The following is a 15,817-nucleotide window of genomic DNA, read 5'->3' as shown; positions in this document are numbered from 1 at the left end:
TCTCAGGGCTTCTAGGCTGCTCCTGGGCATCAGGCCTGCACAGGTTGCTGCAGTCCATGGGTGTTTTGCCTGAGGATGGGAATAGACTCAGAATGAAGGGTGAGCAGTTTACTCAGGTGCCATCCGACAAGTCTGGAAAGAGAAAACCAAGAATGAAGCCCAAACAGGTGACCCAGAGGAACTGGAGCGCAGGAGTAGAGTGGAGTTTCCCTCACTTTGGTTGTCCCTGCGGCACATGAACATCAGGGACAGCTTCTGACACCGGCCAACTCATCAGGTGCAGAGGCTTTTCTGCCCGTGGGGGCCGACAGGCCACCGCTGCTTCGTCAGGTACATCAGAGAGCTTCTAAAGCTTGAGGGACAGGAACAAATCTAGTTAATCCCTCATAAATGCCGTGTTCCCGGTTTAAGAGCAGGGCCTCCAGGCCACGCTGGATGAGTTAAAATCTCAGCTCTGCAGCTCAACAGATGTGTGTCCTGAACAAGTGACTTCATCTCTCTGAGTCTCAGTTTCCTCATGTGTAAAATGGGTTAATAATGGTAGTCACCTCTGGGGCTGATGAGGTTTGAGAGTTAATTGCTGTTCCTGGCGCAGGGCTACCATGCCCAGGAGGGGTGACCTGTGGCTGTTGCCGTTGTTGTGATAACCCTGGATGCTAGAGTGAGGCCCCTGCGCCATGCGGCTGGCCGGGCTGACTGGCTGTAGCCTCTGGGCCCAGACAGCAGTTGGTACCTGCAGATGGTACTAGAAGGGCTTTTCCTGCTGCACTCCCCACCCTGCCCGGGCCTGGGCCCCAGGGGTGCCCACCCATCCACCTGTCCTCTCCTGTTCTGTCCTAATTGTTTCCATAGCAACTGGGGTAGTCAGATACAGAATCTGTTCGCCTGGGGGAACAGAGGCAAGGCCAAGAGGGGCCTTTTGTGGGCTGCTCGGTATCTGCAGGCTCCATCTCTGCTGCTCCCTTGCTCTCTGCTGGTGTGGAGAACATTCTCACCTCCCCCAGTCCTCAGAGACGGCTGCGAGGTCTCCAGGGCTGCAGTTCCACTCCTCATCTGTGGGCTTCCGCGTGGCCAGGAGGGCGATGCTAGCACAGCAGCAGCCTGTTTTTTCGTAGCTGCCATCACCGTGCCTCCACCCCAGGGTAGAAGGAGGGGGAGAAGGAAGGGAGGGAGGTGGGGAGGGAGAGAGCACACAGCCGGAAGGAGCCGCCTCGAATATAAACCAGCTCTGTGCGCTCTGGGCTGGAGCCTCTCTTCCCAAGGGCTTGCTCCAGGCAGGACCGAGGGCAGACAGAGGGAGGCTGTGCCTGCTCATCCTGGCCTGTCCTTGGGTGGAATGCCACTTCTCTGTCCCCAGGAGCGGAGCTTTCCCGGCAGGGAGAACAGGAGACACTGGGGAAGCAGGAGACGGGGCGCCCGTGGAAGGGCGTGAGCTTGGCCTTGCCTCTGTTCCCCCCGGCAAACAGATTTCGTATCTTACTACTCAGTTGCTGTGGAAACAATTAGGATGGAACAGGAGGGCACAGGTGGATGAGTGGTCACCCCCGGGACCCAGGCCCAGGCAGGGTGAGGAGTGCAGCTGTGTGTCCCTCAGCCGGTTAGAGGACCTCTCTGAACCTCACCTGCTCATCACAGCTCCTAGGAGCCTGGGAGGTATCTGTCCCGGTTCACAGCTGAGGAAAGGAGGCATGGAGGGGTGTCATGGTGAAATCACTTGTCCAAGGTCCCCCAGAAGGCAAGAGAATTTATCTTCTCATCAGCACTTCCCTCCTGGGGCTATTGTAAGGACTCAGTTGAATTAAACAACCGTGTTCTGTAGGGCGCCTGGTGCAGTGGGAACATCAGCCTGGACCCCATGTTGTTACACATGGAACCCAGACACAAGACTGCCAGTGTCCAGGTGGTCCCACAGGGAGACACACAATCAGTCACCCCACCCAGGTGAGCACCCTGGGTCCACAACCTGGACGCTGGGCAAAGGGAAGGGAGGGTTTGCTCCTGGCAGCTGCCAGAGGAGAGTCTTAGACTCTGAAAAGCTTCCCTGTGTGCTTAATGGCCAGAGGCATTAGCCGCCTGGACCACCCAGGCCAGCTGGCAGGTTCTCCTTTCTCCTGCCCCAGCTGAGAGCCTGGGGATCCTATCTCTGCCCGCCACGCCGGCCTCTCTGGATGCACTCAGCTGCACCTACCGCTTTCACAGGCACCCCTGCCAGGCCAGCCCTGCCCCCTCCCTCTCCCACCCGCCCACAGGGAAATCAGAGCCTGCATCTGGCCACAGAGGCCAGCCCTGTGTTCCTGTCCCAGGAAGGTGGGGCAGGAGGGGGACAGGGAACAGGATGGAGAGTTCTTGAGGGGCTGCTGGGAGAACGCCTCGCTTCCTGGCCGAGTGTTAAAAAGAAAGAAAGGAAGCCAAGCAGCCTTCCCTGCTCAGCAGTTTGTCCCCGGCCGAGTGTGGGGGCCTGGACAGCCCCAGGTCCTCCCCCAGCACCAGAAGCACAAACAAAGGAGTCTGCTGAGGATCAGGAAGTCCGAGGATGGGAAATTCCAGGGCCTCCCAACTCCACGCTCTTCCCCTACCAGCTCCTGAGCAAGTCCAGGGGGAGAGGAGACAGAAAATGAAAACTGGTCTCTGGAGGCACGCTTCTGTTTCCCCTGATGTGACAAAATATTGTCTGCACGGCTGCAAACTAGGAGTTAGCACTGGGCAGTGCCAGTTACCTACAGAAAGGTTCCTTCCTCCACAGCAGAGCCGTCCACTCAGAAGGAGGCTGCTTGGCAGCCAGACCCAGACTCCTCTGTGTGGTTTCCAACCCCTCGGGCCTGGCTCCTCCAGGTGCCCCGCTTCCAGCCCGTTCTCCGCCTGTGCAGAGGCTCCGTGCTGGCCTGTCCTCCCGGCTCTCGTCCTCACTTGCTGGGTGGCATGGGAGATTGCCCGGCCTCTCCACGTGCTGTTGACTCTCCTGTAAAAGGGGTATTAATGCTAGTCCCCACCCCAGGGAGTGCTTGGGAGCAGCAAGCAGAAGGGTCTGTGGAGCTCCTCGCGAGTGCTCAGTAGCTGTCAGCTGAGTGCACGCAAGTCCTGTTCAGACCCTCTCTCCACAGAGCTGCCTTGAGTGCCCAGACTGTACCTACAGGGTTCCCCCACCTTCCCCACCCTGAATGCTCACACATCAGCGCTCCTTGAGGACTTGCTGGTCCACTGATTTACTTCTTCCCGAAGAGTTTTTTTCGTCGCCTTCTAGGTTGGCCTCAGGCCTCGATCTCTCTTTCCATATCTGAGACCCATGACAGGCTGTCTGGTCTCAGGGCTCCTGTGTGCCAGGCCTTCGTCACACATGTCCCTCAACACCCCGCCCTGCCTGGGACAGCTCCTGCCACTGGCTCCCAGAACCATTCCTTACGTGACGCTCATGAGAACTGCCACCTTGTATTCCACCTTCAGGTGAAATTTTCACCCATTAATGAATGCCACTGGTGCCCAGCTGTGGAGGTCAGAGCTCAGCTCGGCCTGTGTGGCTTGGCCTCGGTGAAACCTCTGCATCGCTGATGACTTTCAAGGCCTGTAAAACTAGGTCTTGCGCTTGGGCTGGTTTCCATTTCCCTTGGCAAGGAGGTGTTGTGTTGAAACGTTTCTTTGGGTGGTTCCTCTGCCTCTCTCCCCAGCAGCCTGACTGATTATTTCGGCTCCGTGACCCTTGCTAGCTCCTAACTCACCAGTGGTATCGGATTATTTGTGGCGGCTGGAGCATGGCCACTGTGTGTGTTGATCACAGCAGGGGCCTGTCCTGTCTCAGCAGAGCCCAGGAAGCCGCTTGTCCATGTTCACGTGTCTGTCTCAGCTCATCCCCCATCCTGGCATTTATCTCACCTGTGAGCGCCTGACCCCTCCACAGAGCTCCCACTGGCCCCTGCTCCTTATCTCTTTCCCACTAAGCTGATCCTCTCTGTGGGGGCATTTATCACCTCCAGAGCCATGGGGCTCCCCACTGTTCTGTGCTGTGGCTGAGTTCTGACCTCCCACAACCAGCTCCCTGGCGCATTCCCTCACCTGGAATGTCCCCTGCCCGCCAAGGTCCTGCCTCCCCCACAGAAATCTCACTTCTGGAACTGCCGACGTGAGCATTTCACTGCATACTGACCTCTGATGGCTGTGTGTGTGCTTCAGGATGTCCCCTCTTTCCCAGACGAGGGCTCCCACCTCTTCTCTGTGAGCCCTCCAGGCTCGGCTCTGGGCACCAGAAGCAGTTTCTGATCTGTGGACATGCTGGGAGGGAGCAGGCCAAGGAAGACCCCTTCTCCAGCCTCCCACAGTGCCATCCCAGCTATCGCTGTTTTTGTTCTAACCAAGCTGTACCTGACTTCATTAAAGAGACTTTCTCATAAGCAGCTGTGGCATTTCAGGGTGACCAAACACTGAGTCACCGTGACACTGGGTGCAGCCTGCATTTGTGGCTCTGACCAGGGACCCTGCTCACAGACCATGTTGTCTAACAGCTTTTCACCAGAAACCCCGTCTTTGGGGAAATGAAATGGAAATGGCAGAATTCTCCCTTCTAAGACCCATGATCTGGCAACGGGAGCCATGGCTTTTTTGAGTGACACCATCTCAGTGTTGTCGCTGGGCTGTCTGCCTCACATACTGCATCTGCCTCCTGTCGAATTTGGGGGGCCAGGTCGTCTGGGTTGACGGTGGGACAGCGAGGAGAAGAGGCTGCGAGGACACTGGAGCACACCTCCGTTCCCCACCGCGCTGGGGTCTGTGCCAAAGGGTCATGTGCATCTGTGTCAGAGAGCCCTTCTGCCACCAAACCAAGAGGAATTCTCTGAAAAAAAAGTTTGATCCATTCAAGTGTCTGACACATTCTATGTTAGTGACATTTACCTCTTCCTCAAGAACAAAAATCTTCATCAAAGAACACAAAAACTGACCCTAGTCAGTTTGCTCAATGGGTAGAGCATTGGCCTGCAGACCAAAGGGTCCCGGGTTCGATTCCGGACAAGGGCACGTATCTCGGTTGCAGGCTCCTCCCTGGCCCGGGCCCTGGTCGGGCGTGTCCGTGTGTTTCTTTCACATTGACGTTTCTCTCAGTCTTTTCCTCTCTCTTCCACTCTCTCTAAAAGCTCAATGGAAAGATATCCTCAGGGGAGGATTAACAAAAAAAACACGCACACACACACAAAAAATTATGTGTGTGACAACAAAAAGCTAAACAAAGCTCTTTTATACAATTTGATAAGAAATGTTATTTAGACTGCGTGTTCACCAGATGTACACGGCCTCGAAATAGCACCCCTAGTCTCCGGGCCCCGTCTGCAGGGACCCCATTTTCTGCAGGCCTTTCTGTCCTGGCCAGCAAGGAGCCTCCCTTCTCCCCTTAGGTGTCCCTCCCCCTTATTTGCAGGGGCCTTGCTTTCCTTATTCTGGTAAAATATTTATAATGTAAAACTAGCCATTTTAATGATTTCAAGTGTACAATTTAGTGGCATTGGTTCTTTTCACGTGATTGAGCAACTACCACCACTATCTATTTCCAAAACCTTTCATCACCCCAAACAAACTGTGTGCCCATGAAGCAATGACTTCCCATCCCCACCCCCACCCCTCATAACCTCAATCCTGCTTTCTCTGTGACGGTGTCTGTCGTTGATATCCCATCGAAGTGGAATCACACAGTAGTTGTCCTGCTGTGTCCGGCTTCTTTCACTCAGCGTAGTGTTCTCAAGCTCGCAGGGGCTTCCGGCCTGGGCTCCGGCGCTGGAGCAGCAGGTTTAGCAAATCCCCTTGGAGAGCCTCTGCATTCCGCCACCTGGGCCCTATCACTTGCTTCATCTCCAGCCCATCTCTTGGTGGTGATGGTGGAGGGCAGGCTTCGGCTAGTCCCAGTGTCGTTCGGACACTCAAGTCCCAGGGGGAACTTTGGCCTGGAGTCCTGGAGGCAGGAGCTGGAGGCCAGAGAACAGGTGACCAAAACTGTTTCCCCAGGGAGAGGGTGAAAGCAGGGTCAAGTGACTAAATGACTAAGTGAGATGGGTCCCAGCAGGTGGCTCCAGGACTTCAAGCTTGGTCACAGCAAAAGACATCCAACGCGGGTCCGGGACTGGGGAGAAGTGACAGGCTCTCTTTTAACCATGCTTGCTGTCTTCCTTGACTTATTCCTGCGCCATTTTCATCTGCCCTGTGTGCCACCCACAGGGCCACCTGAGATGCAGTGTCCATTGGCTGGATTGTCCATGGCAGCAGCCTTTGAAGAAGGCAGCTCAGCCAGAGATTTTAAGAGTTACCGAATATTCCTGCCCTTCAACCCATGAATTCCATTTCTTGGAATTTGTTTTAAAAAGAAAATGATCAGAAATTTGGAACAATACCCACACACAAATATGTTTCTTGCAGTGTTGTTTATAATCGCCAACAATAGGAAACAACATAAATAGTCATTCATAAGGGAATAACTTAAGGAAACTATGGTAAAATAGTACACAGCTATAAAGATTACATTTGTAGCCCTAACCAGTTTGGCTCAGTGGATAGAGTGTCGGCCTGCGGACTGAAAGGTCCCAGGTTCGATTCCGGTCAAGGGCATGTACCTTGGTTGCCGGCACATCCCCAGTAGGGAGTGTGCAGGAGGCAGCTGGTCGATGTTTCTCTCATCGATGTTTCTAACTCTCTATCCTTCTCCCTTCCTCTCTGTAAAAAAATCAATAAAAATATATTTTAAAAAAATTACATTTGTAAAGCAAAACAAGATTTTTATTTATTTTTGTTAATCCTCACCCAAGGATATTTTTCCATTGATTTTTAGGGAGAGTGGAAGAGAGAGGGAAAGACAGAGAGAATCATCGATGTGAGAGAAACACATCAATTGGTTGCCTCCTGCACACACCCCAACCAGGGCCTGGGCTGGGGAGGAGCCTGCAACCAGGGTATGTGCCCTTGACTGGAATCAAACCCATTGGTCCGCAGCTGACGCTCTATCCACTGTGCCAAACTCGACAGGGCCAAAACAAGATTTTTGATCGTGAAGGAAATGCTTATGACAAAATGTTAAACAAAAAAAAATTTTTTTAAAGCAAACTACAATTTTCTGTGTGCATTCTGATATCAAGGACATAAAGAAGAGAAATCACAGGGGGGAAAATAAACAGAAGCATATGCCAAGCTGCTTAGTGCAATTATGGGTTTTTTTTATTTTTTCTTTACATCTTTCCACACTTTGCAAATGCTCTACAAAAAGAACACACATTACTTTGATCTTTAGGACAACAAAGCAATAAATGGGAGGAACAATGTTCCATGTGATAAAGGAGGAACCAGAATTTTGGGTGTGGAGGCCCAGAGCTGTGAGCCATATGGTACCTGACAGTGCTTTTGGGGGATGCGGTGGGGGTAGGAGACGGGTTGGCGGGGGGAGGGTGGCATGTGTGCACCACGAAGAGAGCTGGCTTAGCTCGAGGTTGGAAACATAAATGCCTTCAAGGGCCTGGCCAGTATCATAACGGAGTGAAAGTGAACAATACAATAGGGAGTGGTGGGGACTGTGGCAAAATGGAGAGCTCACACCCTCTAAAAGCAGCGGCTGCTGCCCAGCTGCAGTGGTTGGTGTGGGAATATGGGCCCGGTGTGTCCAGACCTTCCGTTTTTCAAAGCCAAATATCCCTGAGTTTTTAAATGTGAACTCTCTTATTAAACACCGGCACCTAATTGAAAAATATTTTCAGTGGCATGCAGTCCGCATCTACGGGCCAGTCATGGTGGGCGAGCTGCCCAGGTGTGGCCTCTGGCCCGTTCTTTCCTTCTCACAGGCTGTGTTGAGTTCTCCATGGGGGTGACAGGGTGTGCTGCCCCGTGGCCCACAGCGCAGACTGAAAGGAGTTCCTTTTGTTCTTTCTGCCAGAAAACGAGCCTCCCTCTCCTCTGGTCTCTGGGATTATTGATTACAACATGCCCCTCACCTCCACATACCTGAAGCAGATGAAGTTGCGCGTGATGAATTCCCAGGAGCAGGTAAGTCTCCCGTCTCCCCTCACCCCCCCTGGAAGCGTCCTAACTTGCCTGGATGTGGCTGATCCTTCCCAAGATGTGGGGCCACCGCCTGTGTAAACACACTGGAAATCAAAGAGGCCCTTATCTGGTTATCTGGGCCGTGCCGGGGCTGAGAGGGGAGGGAAAGAATGTGCTCCTAGTTAAAGGGTCTGCTGGGCAGACAGCCCTGCTGGGTCTCCAGTGAAACCCAGGGAGCTCAGGCTTCACAAAACTTTCCCCGAGGGCAGGGCAGGGAGGGGGAGGCGCGAGCTGCAGACCTTGGCTCTTGGGTGGTTCTGTCTCTGCTCTGCCCTTTGTCTGCTACTCCTCTCCCCAGGGAGACGAGGGAGGAGGGGCCCTGCCTGCCAGCCTGTGGCCTCTGTCACTCTTGGGGCCCAGACAGGCCAGGAGGATGGGCCCTGGCGGGTGGCCCGAGTCAGATAAGGCCCTGGCTGTCCAAGACTCCCCGGCTGTGGATTGCCAAGGGCTGTCAGGCACCGTGGAAACAGGCTATTAAAAGAAAGCCACTCTTGCCTCCCTCCCCGCACAGTACACCTTCTAGCCCTTTGCAAAGCCAGTAGCCTGACTGTCTCTCAAAGGGGGGCAAGTGAGCGCCACCCCCTCCCTCCATCGCCGCCTCAAACCAGGGTCATAATCTCTCACCTCCAGCTTCAAGGGTTCTCGTCTGTTGTGACATCTGAACTCACCCTGTCTTTGTGGCCTGACCAGGGGAATGGGTTCTTTCATGGAAAGTCTGACGTCCAGCCCTGGGTGCATGCTGTCTCACTTACTGCTGGTCTCCTTGACAACCTGAGCACGTGCTGTCACGGGAGCGAAGGGGGCGAGGGGCTGATAGCTCCAAGGTGACATAGCAGGATGTGTCCTGGTAACGTCTGGGCCTGTGGCACCCAGTTTGAGGATTTGAGCTGGTTGGCTTGAACATACCAAGTCTGCACCCCCCTAAGGAGGAGGGATGGCGTGCCAACCATGATCAGCCCCTAAAGGTTGAATGAAATACGCTTCGCTCTGGATGGAAGAGCTGTTTGTGTCTCTGTGTCTCCAGTGTTTTCTTTCCTGAGAGTGTCTGTTCTGTGATGGTTGCATCCCTAAGAAATGTCCAGCAATCAAAGATAACGTCAATGGGGAAAGTGGCGTTGGGGTTTCATACTTGCAGAAATAACTTTGCCGTGGCGCTAGAACCAGCCTGTGGCCCCTGTCACTCTGTGGCCACCGCCAGGACCAGCAGTAGCCAGCATAGCCCACCTGCGATCCCTCATTAACGGATCCTGTTATATTTCATCTGGTTATACAAAGTCTTACCGTCTGGGGGGGATTAAGACTGTTGGCTAGATATATTAGTAAGGATTTGGGCCTTCAACAAATATTTATAGAGCCCTACTCTGTGACCTGGGATGAGCAAAGGCAGCACCATTCCTAGTTCTGATCTAGGGGGAGACAGACTCTAATGATAAAATCACACACAAATACCCAGCTCCTAGCAGGTAGCCATAAATAGTCGAGGGAGAGATTAATCAGGCATCACGGTGCAGCTGTAACAAGTGTCCTGCAGTGGGCACATGGTGCTCTGAGTACTTAGATGTGTGTGTGTGGGGCGGGGGGGGGGGGGGGGGGTGGGCAGGGGCAGGGAAGGTTTGCCTCAGAAAGTGCACGTGTGAGCTGAGATCACGACCTGAAGGGAACAGAGCGCTAGGCCTCAGCTTGTGCAAGGGCCCTGTGGCTCGCGGAAAGATAGCACCAGTGAGAATCTGAGGGCTGGTGAGGCTGGTGCAGAAGCTGTGAGGAGTTCTACTGCTAAACAAAGGAGAGAGCACAGTGTTGGGCACTTGGTGGATATCTGTGAACGAACTGAAGTTCCTGAAGTGAGATGGATAAATTGTCCCGGTGAGGTCTGGCTACTCCCAAAGGAAGGGAGGATTGTGGGAAGGCATTTTTCCCAGGGTGCTCTGAGAACCCAGCTGGGCTGAGGCTGAGCCTGCGGTGGCCTCTCCTTACAGTGGCGTTGACTGTGTCTTCCTCGCCTTCATTCTTAGCTTCCCAGATGGGGGCTCTCTGAAAGTAGTTATTTCTCCTGTGTGCTGCCGGAGATCAAAGGGGCAGACCCTCCCTGCACACCTGGCAGAGGAGCAGCATCCTAGGGCCTTTCATCTGTCAGTCTCCAGCACTCCGTGCACAGCAATGAGCTCTCAAGGCCTCAGCCTCTCGGGCAGCACCGTTATCCCTCTTTTATAGCCAGGCTCATAGCAAAACAAAAAATCACATTGCTCACCAGATTATTTATCTACAGCAGCAAGGAAGGGCCAAGGACCCAGAAGTCTTGGATTTTTCAGCTTGTAAAAATACACATATTTGAACTGATAGCTTCTTTCCTATAGCAAAGCCAGAACAGGCCTCCCCTGGGGGTGGGTGGATAGGCCCCTATTCGAACTCAGCCAGGGGACTGGCTCTGCTCTATCAAATCTCGCTTCTCAAGACCAGGCTCCAAAAGTAGTTTCATTCCTTGCCCATCAGTCTGAGCAGGACATGCAGAGGACACCTGGAGTGTTTGCAAATCAATCACGCAGGCTACATGGAAAATAAACCAAACCTAAACTCACTGGGAGCCAGGACAAATGATATTTTATTAATGCCGAACAAAGCTCTACATCTGAAAACTCTGGTGAAAAAAATCCCAATAATTCATCTTTCCCGTCCAAGAGACAATCAGTTAGGCAAGTAGAACATTTCCCTCGCTTTGCTTTGGGCAGACAGGGACAGGTGGTGGGGTTTCCTTGTGAGACGGACAGAATCACATGGCTTGTGCTCCGGTCGTGTCAGGTTAATGTGCTGGGAGATGGGGCCTTCTCCACGAGGGCGTTAGGTACAGTGAAAACCCAGCACAGCAATAGTCACACAAAGGAAACATGTTCTTCCTGAGTTCTGATTCAATGCGGCAGAAATTTATGGTGCCCTCAGTGTGCAAGGCATTTAGGGGTCAGCCTCCTCCCTCGCAGGACTTCCGTCCTAAGACACAGACCAGACCCCAGGAGCTGTCATTGAAGTGGCCACATGGAGCTGAAAATAAGAGAGTGTAGCCTGAGAAAAATCTTTTTTTTTTTTCATTTTTGTTCTTACTGCTGAAACTCTCATAAAGATACAAAACTGAAATTCACATTCAATTGTACTGATGACGAATGCATTTCTTATAGGGGCAGGATAGGAAGGGTTCTGTGACTGTAGACTTACTCCGAGCACTCTCTGATAAGAGGAGGGTCCAGGGAGGGGTGCAGGCAGCACTCACAGGGCAGGCCCACCAGCAAGCGCCAACCCCAGCAGCTGATCTCCCAAAGCCCTTTCAGAGCTGTCTGTGTGCGGACGCTCCGGGAGTGCTGGGCCTCTTCCTCACGTTGCCGCTGGTTTTGTTTTCTATCCCATTTGGGTTCCTTTCATACTCTCAAAACCATTAATTACACAAGTAATACACAGGTAATACCTTAGTAGAAGAATCAGTAGCCAAAAAAGCAAAAGCACGGTGATAAAAATCACCATCATCCCACCACTCAGATCACTGAATAGTTTGGTATCCACCCTTCCAGGCTGTTGAATAGAAAGGGGATTCTCCTGTATGCACCTTTTTTACAATCTGCTATGTTTCTCTGGTGCTTATTTTCCATGTTATTTGAAGTCTCTTTGACCTTCGGGCCTTGATGTTTCCACTTGTCAAATAAGCTGGTTATATAATTTTCCTGTCATTCCCTCACTTCTTCACCCATATCCACCCATCTATCCATCTATCCATCCATTGTGCACCTGAGCCAGGTGCCAAGGAGACAGTGGTGAATAGAGCCCTCTCTGCCTTGCCTGCTCTCACAGTTCAATGAGGGAGGCAAGGAGAAACAAAAGAAAGAGCTTAGAAGAGGAACAGACCAGGAACAAGGGAGCACGCAGGGTGGGTGCTGTTTCAAGCAGGAGGGTCATTAGAGGGGCACCTGTTCTGTGTGCAGTACTTTCCACACTTTGCCCTTCACCCTCACCATTCTTCAGGGTCATGTTATTGTCCTCATCTTACAGACGCCTTGGCTGAGGCTCCAAAAGGGTCTGCACTTGCTCAAGGTCACACAACCACTAATGTGAAGGGAAACTCAGATCTTTTCCATCCCTGAGCCCGTGCACCTGCCTGGGCCCCAAGCCCTGCTCCTCGCCCCACCTCCTGGAGGAGGATGCGCTCTTTAGGATCGAGTATTGCCCCAGGCGCTGGTGGAGGGAAATGTCCGAGGCAGCGATGCTAGCAGGGCAGGCTTTGTTCGCCCGGGGACGGGGACCACCTTAAATATATGGTGCCTAAGGAAATACGTGAAGAGGAATTTGACAGGGGCCAGGGTTGGGGTGGGGGTGGTCTTCCTTACCTCGTGAAGGCTCAGTTATCTGCAGAGGCACATCTGTAATTTGATATCCACACTATGGGTGACTTTATTCTGATTGTTCCTGAGATCCCGGTGTTTGGACCCGCGGTAGAAATCAGATCCAGACCCAGAAGGAGAGAGACAAATCATCTGTGCCTTCCCGGACACGCGCTTTCATTTTATAGAAGTGGAGGCTGAGACCCCAGAGGTGCAGCGACTTTCCCAGGGCGCCCAGAGTGGGAGGGCCGTCAGCACCTTCCTCCGCCTCCCCTCTCTCTCCCGTGCTCGGAGCAGCGCTAATGTCCCACTAATGGTTTTAATGGTTCTCCCAGCAGTGTGTGAAGTGGTGCACGGCTCCATTGTTTAAGCCCGCGTGATGGAGGCTCTTACTTGCTTCCATTAACCTCTGCCTCCCTCCGCCGCCTTGTGCTCCTGTCCCGGAGTTTTCCTTCGGTCCTGGAGGGTCCGGGAGGAGGGGCAGGACTCCTCCTTCCCTTGACATGTAAGTGGGGTCCGCGACTTTCCCAGGGCACCCAGGGGTCCTCCTCCTTTTTTCCGGGGGCCGTGTAGAGCATTACTGTTCTCCGCCAGGATTCCAACCCACCCACCTAAACCAAAGACCCTGGAGTCAGACTGACAGGACCGTTTCCACCAGCTGCCAGCTGTGTGACTTTGGGCAAACTGCTTCACCTCTCTGTGCTCCCCCCGCCCCTCAGTTATTTGAGAGTAATATAAACACCTACCCCTTAGAGTTATTTTAAGAGTTAATGACACAAAGCAAGCTCAGTGTTGAGTACAGTGCCAGGCATATTAGGAGCACAGAGGAAGTTTCAATGACCTCTACTACTATTGACAGTAATACTATTATGCAACCTTTGTTTAATAGACACGGTGAATGACCTCGAACAAGAAACCAGGGCCATAAAGAGGAATAAGACAGTGCAGTTGTTTCAATGAGCTCTTCTTAGTAGAAAGGACAAGGCAGCAGCCGTGAGCTATAACCAGGACAGAAAACAGAAACAGGAAGGGGCTAGGGACCTGCCAGGTGGCTCAGGGGACAGGCACTTACTTCCTATGAGATTCGAACAGTCAGAGAGGGTCCAGGTGAGGGAAGCTGAGAGGCAACAGCTCTGATGGACCTGGGCTGGGGAAGGCCAAGCCAGTTTGGTGAAAGAAGAAGGAAGAGGAAGAAGAAAGAGGAGGAGGAGGAGGAGACACAGCATGGGCCTTTCTTGGAAATGAGGCCATGAAACAGCCTTTCCTTAGTCAGCACAGGGGAGCCAGGAAGGGATTGGGCAGGAAAGGAGCACAATCGAGGACGGAGCCTTCTGAGTCTCCCATCTCTCTAAGTGGAGAAGGAAACAAGCCCACTCTGAATAGCTCTCCACATTCACTTTATTTTTAATTGTGGTAAAATAGATGTAACATAAAATTAACCATTTTAACCATTTTAAATGCACAGTCCAGTAGCATTAAGCACATTCGCAATGTTGTGCAACCATTACCACTATTTATTTCCAAAATTTTTTCATCACCCCCAACAGTAACTCTGAAACCATTAAGCAATGATTTTTCATTCTCCCCTTTCCTAGCCCATGGTAATCCCTGTTTTACTTTCTGTCTCTATAAATTTGACTCTCTAGGTCCCGCATATAAGTGGAATCATACATTTGTCTTTCTGTGTCTGGCTTATTTCACTTAATGCTTCCCAGGTTTATCTGTGCTATAGCACCTGACAGAACCACATTCTTTTCATGATTGAATAGTATTCCATTGTATGGACAGATCTCATTGTGTTTATCCATTCATTCCTTCATTGACAGACGGTTGGTTGTTTCTATTTTTTGGCTAACCACGTTCTCTTTCTTCTCAGTATCTTTTGGACCAAGTTGTGGGACAGGGAGAGTAAAGCGGGGTTCTGTTCCTTCTCCCTCTGAACCCGTACCCCTTTTTGTGGCTTTCTTTTCTCCTGAACACTTTCAACCTCCCTGCTGCTCGTTGGGGGAGAGCCCCAAGAAAATGGGCAGACCCACAGGAGAAACGCAGTTAATGGGTTTGACAGTCAAAGCCTGGCACTTACCTAAATGGTGCCTGACTCACAGGACGCGTACCTGTGGAGCCACCTTACCAGGGTGCTGACTCTGACACCAGACTTAGAACTCAATAGCGATGATGATTTTCTCTTTCCCCTTTCTCAGGCTGCCCTGCAGCTCAGGCAAGGTATGGACTCGGGGAAGAAATAGCAGAATGGAAATAGCCATGTCCCCACTTTGGCTCAGTGTGTGTAAAGCTTTGAAGGTCTCTTAAGAAAGCAGCGGTTCTGATGTCTTTCTTTAAAATTAGAGTAATCTCCATGAAATAAAAATAGAACGTAGGACTTCTAAATCACTGGAGAAAATAAAAGGAACAAAGGAAAATTGACCAGCCCGGCAAGAGTAATTAAATGGAGAAGTAAAAGAAGAAACAACCAAAAGAGACAATGAATTAAAAACATACGTAAGCTGCCCGGCTGGTGTGGCTCAGTGGTTGAGCATCGACCTATAAACCAGGAGGTCACAGGTTTGATTCCCAGTCAGGGCACATGCCCGGGTTGTGTGCTTGATGCCCATGTGGGGTGTGCAGGAGGCAACCGATCAATGATTCTCTCTCATCATTGATGTTTCTATCTCCCTCTCCCTCTTCCTTCCTCTCTGAAATCAATAAAAAGATAAACACTGATAAATTACAATAAGTGTCAATGGGTTAAATTTGACCAAACACTGACAAATTACAATAAGTGTCAATGGGTTAAATTTCATTACAGAGTGAAAACACTCAAATGTGTGCATTTTTTAATGGCAAAATTTATTTGGTATTTATAAAAGACATTTATTTTTTGTTAATTTTCACCTGAGGATATTTTTTTCCATTGATTTTTTTTTTTTTTTTTTTAGAGAGAAGGTAGAAAGGGTGGGAGGGGAAGAGAGAGAGAGGAGAGACACAGAGAGAAACATCAATGTGAGAGATACATCAATTGGTTGCCTCCTGCACACACCCCAACCTGGGCTGGGGATCGAACCTGCAACTCAGGTATGTGCCCTTGACTGGGAATCGAATCTGTGACCCTTTGCTGCACAGGCCGATGCTCTAACCACTGAGCCGTGCCTGCCAGGGTAAAAGACTTTTTTTTAATGGTTTTTTTTGTTGTTGTTAATCCTCACCTGAGGATATTTTTTCCCATTGATATTTTTAGAGAGAGTGGAAGTGACAGGGATGCGAGAGAGACACATCGATAAGTTGCCTCACAGACAGTGGCCGATGAAAGAACCCTTAACCCAGGTACATGCCCTTGACCGGGAATCAAACGCTCAACCCCTCGATGTGTGGGCCAGTGCTCCACCACTGAGCCATGCTGGCCA

The 15,817-nt window shown here is 51.5% G+C and overlaps 1 protein-coding gene across 1 annotated transcript in view; it reads left to right on the top strand.

Annotated features, from left to right (window-relative positions):
* NOL4L (nucleolar protein 4 like) overlaps positions 1–15,817 on the top strand; it is a 76,730-nt gene that overhangs the window by 8,516 nt on the left and 52,397 nt on the right. The window contains exon 4 of the mRNA XM_023754491.1: positions 7,892–8,001. Coding sequence (XP_023610259.1) covers positions 7,892–8,001 — 110 coding nt within the window. The remainder of the gene's footprint in view (positions 1–7,891; positions 8,002–15,817) is intronic.

Source organism: Myotis lucifugus, unplaced genomic scaffold (genome assembly GCF_000147115.1).
Source record: "Myotis lucifugus unplaced genomic scaffold, Myoluc2.0 scaffold_60, whole genome shotgun sequence".
In the NCBI taxonomy this organism is placed as follows: domain Eukaryota; kingdom Metazoa; phylum Chordata; class Mammalia; order Chiroptera; family Vespertilionidae; genus Myotis; species Myotis lucifugus.
The sequence above is the reverse complement of the archived record's forward strand: the minus strand, read 5'-3'. Positions and strand labels throughout refer to the sequence as shown.